Genomic DNA, 15,199 nt, shown 5'->3' on the forward strand with positions numbered 1-15,199 from the left:
AGTTCGGAAGCATGTAAAAATATGTGTAGATAAATAGGGACCACCTCGGTGGGAAGGTCACGACGTTCCGTGTGTAGCCACGTGACCACGGAAACTGTCTTTGGACAAACGCCGGCTCTGCAGCTTGGAGACGGGGATGAGCACCGCGCCCTCCAGTCGGACAGGACTGGACTCAAAGGCAAGGGGAACTTTACCTTTATTGTCAGTTCTAAAATGTAGTTTCATCTTTTCTCAGTATCACACCCCCCACCCCTGCACCCCCCACACACACTTCTGAACACATGACAGGAGAGTGACCAGGGGAGCCGAAGAATCCCAGCCCTTTCTCACCATATAAGCACATGGAGCCCTTTGCGTTTCAGGTCTCGTCCTTGACCACAGGGGTGGGCAACGTGCAGACTTCCGGGTGCCGTGGGACTACAAATCCCATCAGCCCCAACCAGGCCAGCCAGTGGTTGTGGGGTTCTGTGAGTCACCGTCCAAGACACTCGGAGACCGGCGAAGTGGGGAGGGCCGGGTACAAAACATAAGAGGCTGAGGGGTCCCCTTCCCTCTTCCCCCCCAGCTCCTCCAGAGATTCGAAACCAGGGGACCATCCTCTCCTCCCCTTCGGGCTCCCCAGTTCTTTGCTGCTTCCTGCTCCTCTTCTCCTCCTCCTCCTCGCTAGCCTCCACCCCATTCCTCCCCCTCTCCCTCCCTTTCAGGCTCTGCAAACAGCCGGCCTCTTTATTTATTTATTTCCCCCTTCTCCCTCTCCTTCTCTCACACAAAGATAAGGGCCAGGGAATCGTGAGGAGCCTCTTTGTTATTTTAATGAGACTTTATTATTATTTTCTGTTTGGGCAAAACCCAATTGCAGCAGGAGATGCCGCCAGCTGAGTGTGTGTGCGTGGGGGGGACAGGGAGGAACCTCCATATGGGCAGCAAGATTTGCACACTTTACATGAGAGAAGCAAGGTCAGGAAGGGGGTGAGCAGGTGTGTGGGTGGGTTTGCAGGCTGCTGTGCGTACCTCTGTCTGTCTGTGTGTGTGTGTGTGTGTGTGTGTGTGTGTGTGTGTGTGTGTGTGTGTGTGTGCATATGAATGTGTGCACAGGCATCGCAGTCTTTGAAAAGACTCTCACATAGGAAGCAAGTGTCAGAACTGGCCCGAGGTTGTGCTCTCCAGAGCTACTGGCCTTCGAGCCACACGGGAGGCCTGCACCCCGAAGGGCCCCCCTTGGCTTCAGGGTTCTGGCACGGCCTCTGGCCCTAGAGCCTTTCAGAGTCCTGGCGTTTGGGAAATGCCAGGCTACCCCTCCCCCCAGATCAGGCACAGAAACTCCAGTCAGTTGCATTTTTCCCCTGTACCTCTCGACAAAGCAATCGGCAACTAACTAACTAACTAACTAACTAACTAACTAACTAACTAACTAACTAACTAACTAACTAACTAACTAACTAACTAACTAAATAAATAAATAAATAAATAAATAAATAAATAAATAAATAAATAAATAAATAAATAACAAAAGAAGAAGCAAAACAGCTTCAAAAGCAAGCTGAAATAAAAATTGATTAAATGGGCGTCGTCCTTATTCAAATATAATAGATATTTATCTTAGACCTGCAGAGCTGGAAGGGACCCTCTGGATTTCAGAGTCCAGCCCTTGCTAGGGAGGCAGAAACGAATTCCAAACCTCTGGCTTGGCAACCAGAGGCCTTAACCTGCTAAGCTCTCCAGCAGTCCAACCTATTGACTCTTCCGAGGCTGGACGCGTGAATCCGTCCAAGGCTGTCTCCTCCGTTTTCACATGGTATTCTGCAAAAGGAGACAGATGTGGCTCCAGGATGATTCTTAAGGAAAGCGAGCGGAAAGGAAATGTTCCTGAGCTCCTCCTCAGAGGAATGGCCGTTTCTCCTGACATGCATCGGCCCTGATTGAAGCAGGCGTGCCACGTCTGGGAGCTTGGACGTGGCAGCGTCTGTTTGCAAACGGAACTCCCTGCTGGCACGTCGCTTTGATGCATGCTGTGTGAGGCCCTCCTGCTTCAAAGCACACTCACTGCCAAAGATTAAATAATAAATAAATAAAACCATGTTGCTTCTTTATTTATTGTTTCCATTTCTATACCGCCCCCTTGGTGTTCTCGCTTTCTGGGACTTTCACAACATACAATAAAAATCATACAGTAAAAACATCATGTAATACAGTAAAATTCAATAAACCCTGCTGCTAAGTCAAACAACAAACATACCTTTAAATAGAAATAGGCAAATTAAAACTCGTTTGAGGTCCATATCTACCGCTAGTAGAAGGTGGCTTTGTATAATTCAGCCTCAATGAGCTTTCTTAAAACAGAGGAAGGATGATGAGTGGCAAACTATCTCTAGGGAGGTTATTCAGAAGAAAGGGGCCACCACCAAGAAAGCTCATGTCCTCACGTTGGCTTCCCTGCCCTCCTTAAGTGTTGCCATTCTTAACATCAAGGACTGCTAGCAACAAGTGGGATGGGTTGCTATCTTGTGGGAGAGTTGTTGTTGTTGTAGTCGTTAAGTCGTGTCCGACTCTTTGTGACCCCATGGACCAGAGCATGCCAGGCCCTCCTGTCTTCCACTACCTCCCGGAGTTGGGTCAAATTCATGTTGGTCGCTTCGATGACACTGTCCAACCATCTCGTCCCCTGTCGTCCCCTTCTCCTCTTGCCTTCACACTTTCCCAACATCAGGGCCTTTTCCCACCACATATCAAGGTCCTGCACTGTTAAGGGCTTTAGAGGTCATCATCACCAGCACCTTGAAATGAGCACGGAAACCAACAGGGAGCCAATGTCTGTGGGCCAAGACTGGGGATAGGGGATCTTACATGCTGGTCCCTGCCATCTGCCTGGCAGCTGCATTTTGGACCCGCTGACGTTTCAGTACTGACTTCACGGGCAGACCTAGGTAGAGAACATGGCAGGACTCTATTTTGGGGGTTACCATGGTTATTGGTAATTTCTTGTCCAGGGTGAGGGGCAGCTGGACAGGCCACTGGAGCTGATCAAAAATGCCCCATCCTGACATTCATGTCCAGAAATCCCCAGCAACTGCTCCCAATTCATAAATTCAGCACCATGGACAGATCCACCCGATGCTGGGGCTGGAAGCCAACACATTATCTGTTGCTCCAGGCAGGCCACCTCTCGATTCCGGGCCAGGTCACTCAGTGAGGCCAAGAGGTCTTTTGTCCTTTTGCAGTGTTATTCCCTCCAGACATGCAGATCTTTTGGGACCAAGTGTGCTTGAGAAACCAAGCTCCCAATTTGCCGCTTACAAAATGAAAACCAGCTCATGGGAGTTCGAATAAGCTAGCGTTAGAACATACTCTTCCCCCCCCCCCCCCATCTTTGGGAGCACTGTTTCTAGATCCAGAATCAGTATCTTCTCTAGAGATGCTTTGAGAAGCTTGGTTGGGCCCCTCTCAGGGCTGCCCAAGGATTTCTCTCTTGAAAGAAGCTCCACATATTTTATCTGCCTCTGGTTGCAACAAAGTAGGGGTGGCTAGAGAAGACTAAGGTAATTATAGTGAGAGTCTTCTGAGTCACAGGGGCAGCAATACAGCTGGGTTCTGGGGGTATAGAAGCCTTAGGTGTCTTTTGATTCCTTCCCTGCACCCCAAACAGACAACCCTTTTTTTGCACCATCCCCCTTCCACAGCCTGGCCCTGTTAAGCAGAGGATTTTGTAGAGGTTATTCAAAATGGAGTAACACCCAAGCTACAAACCTTGAAAAATTAGATTACCGATCTTCATGTCTTTAGACACCTAGTCAAATATTTGTATTTGCCTCCCCCGCCCTTAATGAGTCCTGGATAACTCAAACATCTGTGCATTTTGTGAAGCCACATTTGATCCCTAAAAATTGTTTCCCACCTATGTCTTTGGATCACAATGACCCATTTCTCTCTTTTTGAAAGCTGCACCACCTCTGTGAGTCCATTCACACTCCTCGTGCCAGTTGGAACAAGTAGTGAGTGTGTAATTGGAAACGAGGGGGTGACATCTTGAGGGAGACCCTGATATCAACTCTGACTTGGAGACAGGGCTATGAGGAGGATCCTTGCTTGGCCGTAGCCCTACCCGGAGGATGCAGGAATCAAACCTGGAGCCCTCTGCATGCAAAATGGGGACTCTGCCACTGAGCTGTCACATCCCTTCCTGTGGTTCCCCGTTATTTATTTATTTATTTGGCCATCTCATGAGAAGAGAAGACTCCCTGGAAAAGAACCCGATGTTGGAAAAGAGTGAAGACAAGAGGAGAAGGGGATGACAGAGGATGAGATGGCTGGACAGTGTCATCGAAGCGAGCAACATGAATCTGACCCAACGCCGGGAGGCAGTGGAAGACAGGAGGGCCTGGCGTGCTCTGGTCCATGGGCTCACGAAGAGTCGGACACGACTAAACAACTAAACAACAAATTTTATTTGGCTTCTCTCCTGCCCACATGGCTACCAGGCCACTCTGGGCAGTTTACCTATTGAGCACACAGAGTTCAAAACAAATGAACATAATGGTATAAAATAAAATTAAGGATAAACAACCAACATTTTAAAGAACAGTAATTAATGGCAACAGCAATGGGCTGGAGTGATTGAAGAGAACGTGCCCAATGGAATCCTCCTTCCTCAAGTGGATGCCTGTTGAAGTGCTTCCTCACGTCCACAAACATGGCTTCCTCGTGCATTTCAGCGCCCTGAGAATCCTTCCGTCCACGTAGTTCTTTGCAAGCCTTCTGTTGCTGCGCTCTGCAAAAGCGCTCTCCCTCATGGCCGTGTCTTCCTCCTGCTCCAAGGTCTTGGTTTTTCTAGACACAGGGCCACCGCTTTTCTCCACTCTTGGGCTCAGAATGTATTCGCCTCCCTCCCTCGGCCACTCCTGCCCCCTCTCCTCTCCGCCCTACTTACTGTGTGGTGGCAATTAATGCCTTCATCATGGAGCGGAGTTGGTGCTGATTAATTGTTTTCCATGCGCCCCTTTCCCCAGGGCTCTGGTGGTATTTTTCCTTGTCATGAAATCATCGAAGACAAAGAGGACAGGAATGTAATGTGGACGCATCCCGGAAGATGGCCTAGAATTTAGAACCCAATTTAGAAACAGCGACCTGAAAAGCATTCCTCTGTGTGCTCCCTCAAGGCATGATTAGGCGTGGAACTAGACAGCCAAATTATCCCAACTTGGATGGGGCTTGATCATGCTTAACAGAGCTGCTTTGAGGTATGGAATGCCATTTGGGACAATCCTTCCACCCACATGCCAGGATCAACCACGCCACACATCAAGAGGCCCTACGTGGCCCATGTTCCCCTTTAAAGGAAAAATTAACAACAACAAAATCCCCCTCCTCATTCTTTCCTGTCTCCTCTTACATGTTTTGCTTAAGCTTTTTCCAGCTCCCGCATGGAAAGAGAGAGAAAGGAAGCTCTCAAAGTTTTCCGTAAGTGAATATCACGTCAGCGCTGCATTCAGACTTTAAAAACAGACCTTGGCTTCCTCCCTCTCCCCCTCCGTGCAAGAGCAGGAGGAAGCTTTCTGTTTCCAATATCATCAAGGGGCTTAAGCAAAGGGACATTTTAAATTATCTGCTTTGGTTCGATCCCAGGAATCAAACACACTGGAAATGAACCAAAGTGGAGCAAACCTATCTGCATTTAAAAAGCACCCAAAAAGGTGTGGTATGCAAAAGTCAGAGATGGGCAAGTGACCATATATAATGTGGTCACCAGAAAAAGGAGCAAAACATGAAATAAACGGTGGTCTGATCACACCCTAAGTTGCAAGATGGCTGCAACTTAGTGAGAGTTGACTTTACTCCTCTTGTGACATAACTGTGACTTTGACAGCTGTGGGGTGCGGCCTCACCAGATGGAGGGAGAGGAATAGATCAGACACTGGCTTGCATTCTGTTGTAAACATTGTTGTAACTGCAACTACTTGCTTTCTGGAGCTTAGGTTCCAAGGTGTGACCATGATCTATGTCCCTTGTGGCCAAGATTTAGCCAGCATGAAAAACCGAGCCTTGTCTTGTGCCAGTTTCCTTGCCTCAGCCCCGCTCAAGGAATCTGGGGGCTGCAATGTGGAGAGAAGGCAGTGAAAATTGCTTGCTTCACACCCCTCACCCCCTGGCAGAACGGCAGTTCCCTGAGTGAAGAAATATTAAACCTTAAACCAATTAGTTCTCATCTCTGTCAGGTGCCTTCCAGGGCATATCAGCTTCCTTCACCAGATGCGTGAAGGAGACTCTGAAGGAGATGGTTATGCGTGCTCCGTGGTTAAAGACGGCACTATAAAAAGGTGAGAATTAAAGATAACAGAACACATTCGGAGAACTGAAGCATGAAACAATGCATGCAATATACAGCCAATTGGGAGATGGCAAACGTCTTCCAGCCACCATCAGACCCAGAGGGACATGATCAGACTGATGAATGAATCCCTCCTCCTACAGCCCATACGGCAGAGGCTGTGGGCACTCAGTGGTCATCGCATCGGAGCAACGCAACGGGGCACTGGACATGGAAATCCCCTTTCAGACCACACCAGTGCTTGCTTCATAGGGCGTTACTGGCCAACGTGGCCTGAAAGTGTGCCCCTAGACCCTCATGCAGTCACCCTGGCGATGGAGGCTGAGAAGGAGGTGGGGTCCAAACAGGTGGGCTTCAAATGGGAGGAAAATCCCCTGCCTTTCCCACCTCCCCTCCTGGCTTCCCTTGCCTCCATCCCTCAAAAGATAGGCGCATCTTTGACCAGCTCTATTACGCATGGTTTGGGGGGGGGAGTGGAAGAGAGGTTATCATTATTTATTATTAATATTTAACATATTATTACCCTGCCTTTCTCCTTAAAAAGGTTCCAAAGCAGCTTAAGTCATTAAAAGACAATATTTAAAGCTAAAAGCAATAAATATACCAATACTTTAAAAAGAGCAAACAAATACCGGGATGAGTGACCGGTTGCGCCCTTGGCGCATGACCCAGACATATATGACCAGTGGCTTGGCACCATGCAAGAACCGGATGTGCCCTTAGAGAGGCTCCATTGAGAAACGCAGCGTTGGCCTGCACAGCGAGTGGCTGAAACCCAGGGCCATTATTCAGACCTCAGCCACAACAATGGGGTAACCAGTGCGTACCTGGTAGGTCCAACTCCGAGTGGCTTCTACAACAAGCTGTGGAGGTCTAAACTCCCTACCATCCCACTAAAAAAAAAAAAAAAAACTTTTTGGGAGGACATAATTGCAGGTTCCTGCTCACGAGAGCTTGGAGTCTTTCTCTCCTGGACACTGACTCCCCGCGTCTCCTGTCCAGGATGGCCGATGGTCTAAAAAATAACCCCTCCAGGCTCTGTTCAAGAGCAGACCGAGGTGGATTTGATGGTGAGCAAGGTAGGAAAAGGTTTCCGTTGAGCTGACCCCTGAAACAGGATCTCTTGGTACTCACCCTTGGAAGCTCAGGGCTGTTTTGTGTAGGGATGTGAAGAAAATATTGGTGATGTCTCCTTTAGGGCGGGGACAATTTTATCCTGACATGATGTTTATTCTCCAACGGCTACAAAAGCGATCCGCCAGGCAGGCAGGGTGTTTCTCCTGTGGTTCACGGTACAGTTCCAGCATCTCTTGCTTTTCTAAAGCAAAGCATGAATCCATGCATGCCAGCCACCCTGTGTGCATGCGTGTGTACACAGCAAACACAAAAGGAGAGGTGGACGGCGGTCTCCCCCACACACATATGGAGCCTTAAGCTTCTCTTCCTTAAAAGAAAAAAAAAACCAAAGCAACAGTTAGAATGGCTTTAGATTTGACTCCATAGCACCGTTGCAGAGCCAGGGTGGGGAATCAATTCGCAGAGACCGAAAAAAAGGGGAGGAGGGAAACACCACCCTGCCCTCTCTCTATGAGTTCACAAATTAGGGCCCTTCTTCTTCATTTTGCATGCAAGGATTGCCCACATCATGATTTACACCCGCTTGCTTTGCACGGAGCAGGAGCCCAAACAATCAGCAAGGCTCCAGGACACTGTGTGGAATTCATGGTGGGTTTTCCATCTCTCTTCCCCCCCCCCATACTTAATTCCTTAGTCTCTTCCATGGGTGTGCCATCGCAAAGCCCCCGAAATTGGAGGCAGATGGACTCCAGACACCTGCACTTTCTTCCAATTCCGGGGAGGGGGGGACGGGTTTTCAGGACCTTGCCAAGGGTTGCGCTTGCTTTTGTTTTAGTAAAGTCTTTATTTCTTCTCTTTTGTTTTTCAAAAATGTTACACAAAAGAACAAGCACGGGCCCTTAAGAGAACAGTGGGGGAAATAACATCAGAACATCCTCCGAACCCAAATGTTCCCCTGCAGCATCTTGCTTTTCTTCTCCTTTTATTAAATTCTCCCATCTGGAAAGTCAAGCGTATTCAGGCTCCTTGTTCACACACCGGGTGTCCCCGTCCAGGGGGTTGGTGTCCCCTGAGTCTGGCCACATTTCCCGTGTGGAGACCGGCAGAAGCAACTGGATGCAGGCCGATGGGGCACACAATGGATGTTCCGCTTAAATCTGGGCACTGAGTGGAGCCTACACACGTCCGGTGTTACGTCCATGTTGGTTTGTTAAAACCCAGCCCCCCTCTGCCTCTCTCCAGGGCAGCCAGATGTGAGAAGTGGACAGCCCCCTCCCCCCTCGATCCCCAGCTTCCCCTTGGGATGAGATGCCACTGCATCAAGGACCCAATCCACTAGGACGTTATCCTGTCTGAGTCTCACCAAAAAGAATAAGCTCATGCAGGAGAGTAATCAGAAAGGGTTTGCTAGATGTTTGGGGGTGCCACTGTTTCCCCCTGTAGGCCAGGGGTGAGTGACCTCTGCAGGTCTGGGGGGCACTTTTCTGCTCCCCCCAATACTTTCTGGGTGCATCATAGCCCTCCTGATGCAAAAATTATTTAAAAAAAAATAGTGAGCGGGAGCGGGGGAGAAAGCAGCTCATATTGATTTACAAGAAATACAGGAGCGGGGGGGCAGGAATCCCTTGATTTGCCCACTCCAAAAACATCTAGAAAACAAGAAAGAGTGAGCTTCCAGTGATTATTCACCTTCTTCAGGCTGCACACTGAGTTCTTGTGTGTAGCACTTGGTGCGCAGCCTGAAGAAGACAAATTATCACTGAAAGCTCGTTGTTCGCTTAATTTTTTGAGTGGCCTGATAAAGGGACCCCCTGCTCCTGTGTTCGCACTGTTTGGGAGACCGCAAAGCCCTTTTCTGATTTTTTGCTGAGCAAAACAACAACAACAACAACAAGTAGTTTGAGATTAAAAGGCAGGAGGCGTTTTCTAGGAGCAGTGATTCACCTTTTTTGCTTAAAAATGGGGCAAGCGACTGTGGGAAGTGCAAAAAAAAAAAGGGTTCAAAATCACTGGGGGGCACACGTTACCCTCTCGGGTGGCTCACCTGCAGCTCTGTGGGGCTGGCCATTGGTCTGAAACGGACTTTTCAGTTTGACCTTTTCCTCTGCCCTCCATCATCCCCGGAGGTGGTCCTCCTGTGCTTTCAGATTGTGGTGAGGAGTTTGGTCACCGGCTGCCAGGCGTTCCTGGGTTCCTTCATCCTGTCTTTCCAACGGGGGCCGCCCAGGCTGTTGCCCTGCCCTTCTGAACCCCATGGGCTTGGCCCATCAGCTCCCATCAGGGTTTTCTTGGCAACTGGCTCTGTCTGCCAAGGTTTCCCTCAACTCCCCAGGGCAGGAGGGAGAGGAACTGGGCTGGGTGCGAATAAGAGAGCGGGCTTTAACTGGGGGGGCAGGCATGAGAGGAAGTGGGGCAGGGGGAGAGCGGGCGGAGAATTTCCCAGCCCTGCCCTTGTGAACTGGGCGACCTTACTGGGCAGATGTGAGAATTCCTAGGGTGATGATCTAGGGGCCTTTCGGAATGTGCCATGCCAACATCCGTCATGGCTAGAGGGAATGAAGCCCGCAAGCATTGTCAGAAAGATTTCACTTGCCCTGAAGAAGAAGACCCTCCCATCGCTTGGTCCCAGCGTCGTACCTCCTTCCCTCTGCTTTCATGGCTTGAAGCCCTCCCTCCCTCCATCCCCATAAATTTCCTCTCTTTCTCCCAGCCCAGATTTTGCCTTTGAAGACTGCATTAAAGGCCAAGGTGTGAATTAGTTTGATGCTGTTTTCCTCCTCTCCCTTTTTCTTCCCCAAGCTGAACTAATGGGTTCTCTCTCTCTCTCTGTTCTCTCCCTCCTTCTTCCCCCTCCATTCCCGACAGCTAAAAGCATCTCCACAGGAAGAAGCTGGGAAGGACGCAACAAAAATAAGCGTGAGTTTTTCGATAATGACTTCTTGGGTAGACTTTAGAACAAGGGCACAGCTGTAGCCTTCCTCTCCACCCCAGTTGGGCAGCCAGGTTTTGGGAAAAAAACTGACCAAAGGGGGTATGAAAAAAGTGCAGACTGAGGTTGCTACTAAGACCTGAGCTGGTTTCCCTGCCGGAATCAGCTGTTGTCCCCCATGGAAGAGAGCTGAGCAATGGAAGTGGCTGGATTTTCTAGGAACTGCAGGCACAGAAAGGGCCACTGCCTTGAAGCTTGAAGCTTGAAGCTTCCCATTCCCTTCTTCTGGGACTGCGCAGCTTGCCCAAGGCCACACAGACTGGCTCTTCCCTCCAAGGCTCTGTGAGGAATCAAACTCTCAGCCTCCGGCTTCCCAGCCAAGTTACCCAACTCACAGACCTACCCCTAGAGATGGATGTGGATCAGAAAAAGGGTGTTCCCTTTTGATTTGTGAATCAACAAGGTAGATGAATCATGAATTATGAATTATGAATTTATGAATTCTTCCTGATGAATCAATTTAATTCATTTTTAAAATTTTAAACCCTGTAAAATGGACCCCCCCCCAGGCACCCAGAGACAACATTTTCACAGGCCAGCGTCTCCTAACTATTCTCTACAACCCCTGCAAGTTTGGTGAATTTCGGAAGTCTGAGTTGTGCACCCACAAGGAGCCACCCCATGGAAAGTCCCCCCCCCCGGGCACCTACATATACCAAAATCATCGAGTGGATTCCCTTGACTTTCCTCTACAATCCCTCCAGGTTTGGGGAAGATTGGCATTCAGACATCCAAGTTATATGCCAACAAAGTGGGTCCTCCTGGAAAGTGCCCTTGAGCAGCTGATTTGTGGACACCCAATCTTCGCCAAACTGGGAGATATTGTAGAGGACAATCAGTAGAAGCTTCTCTGAGATGTTGGTGTCCCTAGGTGCCTGGGGGGAAACCTTCCTAGGGGGACCTCTTTGTGGATCAGTAACTCAGATGTCTGCGACTCAGTCTTCACCAAACATGGAGAGATTGTAGAGGAGGGTCCAAGGAAGCTTCCCTGTAATGTTGGTGTCTCTAGGCGCTTTGGTGGGCATTTTATAGCCAAACTAATTGATGAATCAAAAATCACAAAAAATTTGTCGGTTTGTGATTCATTGGGGGCATTGGTTTTTTGAACAAATTTAGTTATTCTTTTTCAATTCATGCCCATCTGCCCCTGAAGGTGCAGATCTCCTTTCATTTTCAGCCTGTACGGCAGCCAGAGCCCTTTGCAACAGGGCTCCTAAAGGGAGGCTCGGCCGTGAAGCCCAGAGGAGATATTTGCACAAGAGCAGACCCTGGCGGGCCACCTGGGTCTGCTCCCCTCTCCAGATGGGTGACTTCTCTGGGGCTTCCGCCCGGGGGCGGCCTTTCCGATTCAACAAATGCTTTCACATCCAAATGGAACCCATCTTGTTCATTCCACTCAAGGGAAGTAGTGGTTCTAACTGGAAAATCATATGGCACCAGGAAGGGCAACCCCCATCCCACCCCCACCACCCTTGTATAATATTAGTCTGAATATTCATGGACTGTTGCCCTCTTTATGACCCGCAAGAAAGCTAATTGGAGAGTCAGGATCATGGTTGCAGGGAACACATAATGAGAATTGTAGATAGAAAGGCTGGAGGGAAACCGTTCAGAGGAGCAGACCCTGAGAGCAAGGGGGGTGGGTGGGTCCTTGTGAAGTCACAGAGAAGGGACAAACAATGGTTGCGTGAAGGATGAACACACGACACACACGCCAACAACTTTGTCCTTCGAGACTGACCGTCTAGGAGAGGTTTCAGAATGAGATCGTTTGCATTTTGTTGCTGCTAAATCTGTTTCAGCAATATTTAGCAACATGTTTAATATCACGTTATGAATTTGTTTACTATTTGAATAATTCACTGTTCTAAGCTTCAGTGTTGCATTTTAAAGGTGTCAATCAGCTCGAGTCTGACTGGGGTAGCAATACTTTAAGCAAACAAACAAATAAAAGCCAATAAACGTTGCCTCCCAGCCCCCAAGCCTTGCCACGGATGGGAATGAGCAGAGAACGGATTCTGGGGCTTTAAAGGCACAAGCCGTCCTCCTCCAGTTGCTTGAACCTGGAAATTCCCATCCCTGCCCAAAGACCCGGAGAAGCACAGGAGTCCCCAGAGACACCTGCGGGTTCCCCACGTCCTGGCAACACAGAGCCCAGCTCATTTTTGGATGGCTAACAGCCCCCTCCCCCCTGTTGCTTCCAGGGCTTGGAAACGTTCCTTTCCAGGTGTAAACTGGCCAGAATGAAGCTCGAGGGCTTCTGGAGTCCCACAGGGGAATCTTCCAGGCTGTGGTTGCTTCCGAGGAACGGTTCCCACCCTCCGAGGGGGTTTGTCGTTGGCCTTGCACGCTCTGATTGCCAGATGCTCTTCCTGAGAGCCTCGCCCCCTTCGTGGGCCGGGAAGCGTGTCCTGCCACGGCCACTGCTCAGCTCCTGCAGCTGCGCCTTTCCCAAGGACACCGGCTGCTCAAGAGGCACCTGCCCTCCCCGCTCCTGCTTTGCTTTGGCACCCCACTTGGCCCACGTCTCGGCTTGCCACGGTGGCGTGACGGATGCTGCTCCAGCAGGGCCCTGGTGGCTATGGTGGGGATTTTAGATTTCCTGGAGGGTCGCGTCTGAGGGCCTGCCAGTCCGACAGCTTTTTTTTTTAACCCCTCCCGTGGCCAACAGATGAATTATAGCCAGGCTCTTTGCCAGAGCAAGGCCGGTGTGAGAAATAAATTGTGCAGGCCAAGGACTTCGGTTTGTTCTCTCTGCTCTTCCCCTTGACTTCCATTTAAGCTGATCGATGGGTTGGGTTGAGTCCAGGAAAGCCAGCCTCCAAGCTCTGGCTTCCTCTGGGATTTAGCTCCTGGGGCTGGCACCCCCCCTTCTGCTCTCGGACTCAAAGGGAGCCCTCCCCGGCTGTGCCGCAGAATCAGCCAGGGCAGCCAAGGGGGCTTTGGGGGGGGGTCCTAAGCTTGTGTCCTTGGTGCCTCTGGCCGAGCCTTTGGAGGCCACCGCCTGTGGCCCACTTTGCCCACCAGCCGGGGCTCCCCAGGTTGGCGTTTGCCCTCCAGAGAGAGGCCAGGCGCCCCATCCGACCCGCCTTCTCAGTCCGGGAAATATCTTCCTTGATTTCTCCGGCATCTGCGGAACAAGTTTTGCGCTAAGGAGGCAATAATCTAATTTGCTGAGCGGATTAGAATTCCAAACCCATTTAAGGCGCCCGTGAATGGAATGAGGAGACGGGCTAATTAGTTAAATAAAATAAATGTTCTTGGCCCCGCATGGCTCCCCCCCTCCCCTGCCTTGGCCTGTCTGTCTTCCACGCTGGCTTTTTCTTCTCTGGCAATGTGTGTGTGCGTGCGTGTGTGTGCGTGGATGGCGAGGGCTTGGGGGAGGCACACACTCATTGCTTTCTCAATTAGCTTCCAGCTCATTACAGCAGAGGGTTTTGCCCATGATAAAAATAGAATAATATTTAAAAAGCACTTATTCTAATTGCCGTTCTTCTGACATTGTGTCATTTTAATCACGCTCGCCAGGCACAGATTTCCCCTGATGGGGCCACAGCAGGGGCGGCGGTGCTAATTATGGCGCTGGCGGCGCTGGCGGTCTGTCCTCCCCTCCCCATCTTGGCCTTCAAAGCCAGACACACACACCCCCAATGACTGCTGACTCGGGAGGGGACCCCAGACTGCCCCAGGGCGCGTCTCACTCGCAGAAACTTGGGTCTGGTGACTCCTTGTTCTCTTGCTGGGCAGAGAGCCCTCTGTTTGAAGGATTATTGGGGAGGGGATCTCAATTCAAGCTGCCCTCCTTTTGGAGAGCTTCCCATTCTGGCTCAGACTTAAAGGGAAGGATCCATCAGGAAAGCTGGATCGCTCCAGGGTTTCGGAGCTGCAGAGCCAGAAGTTGGGAATTCGATTCCCCCCTAGGACTGGGTCATCTGTAGGGTCCCTTCCAGCTCTGCAGTTCTAAGACGATGATGATGATGATGATGATGATGATGATGATGATGATGATGATGATGATGATGATGATGATGATGGGCTCAAGTGACAGGAAGCCAGATTTCAGTTGAATATCAGGAAAAATTTCCTAACTGTTAGAGCAGTGTGACGATAGAACCCATGACCTCGGGAGGTGGTCAGCCCTCCAACCCTGGAGGCCTTGAAGAAAAACTTGGATAATCACACGGCAGATCTGCTTTGATGGTCCTCCTGTGTTGAGCAGGGGGGATTGGAGTGGATGGCCTTTATAGGCCCCTTCGAACTTCACTTTTCTATCATTCTATGATCCTTAATGAACTGCTGGATAGCTCAGTGGTTTAAGCATCTGGTTGGGAGTTGGATTGCCCTCAGGGCCTCCTTGTCAGAGGCCGGACACCGTGGTTCAAAGGGTCCCTTCCAGCTCCCCAGTTCTACGTTTATATATGAGGTCCTTCAAACGCGTTTTGGGTTGCTGGGGTGCAGAAGGACGGCGGGAGGCACTTTGGATAGACTGCTGCAGTTTGGCTGCTCTTTAAGGAACAGAAAGATTCAAGAGCCCAGGTCGGGGTGGGGGTGGGGAAGCAGCTGCTCAAAAAGACAGCCCCTCCCCACCTCTCCAAATGCCGCATGATTCATCATCTCCATCATCCCTGCTCCCATGCTTCTAACTTCAGGTGGAGAGATGCCTTTACTGGACCCAGGAGAACCCACCGCGGGCCCTTTCTGGGGATAACTAACCCATCAATCCTTGCCAAGGGTGAAATTAACTTTTGTGCCAATTGGCCTAGAAAAGAAGCCGGCACTCCCAAAAGAGCCGTTTCTGAGCCTCTCCTGTT

The 15,199-nt window shown here is 50.1% G+C and overlaps 1 protein-coding gene across 1 annotated transcript in view; it reads left to right on the forward strand.

Moving 5' to 3' along the window:
* VSTM2L (V-set and transmembrane domain containing 2 like) overlaps positions 1 to 15,199 on the forward strand; it is a 69,600-nt gene that overhangs the window by 44,453 nt on the left and 9,948 nt on the right. Inside the window, exon 3 of the mRNA XM_078392243.1 lies at positions 10,265 to 10,315. Within this exon, the coding sequence (XP_078248369.1) occupies positions 10,265 to 10,315 (51 nt within the window). The remainder of the gene's footprint in view (positions 1 to 10,264; positions 10,316 to 15,199) is intronic.

Source organism: Pogona vitticeps, chromosome 4 (genome assembly GCF_051106095.1).
Source record: "Pogona vitticeps strain Pit_001003342236 chromosome 4, PviZW2.1, whole genome shotgun sequence".
NCBI lineage: Eukaryota > Metazoa > Chordata > Lepidosauria > Squamata > Agamidae > Pogona > Pogona vitticeps.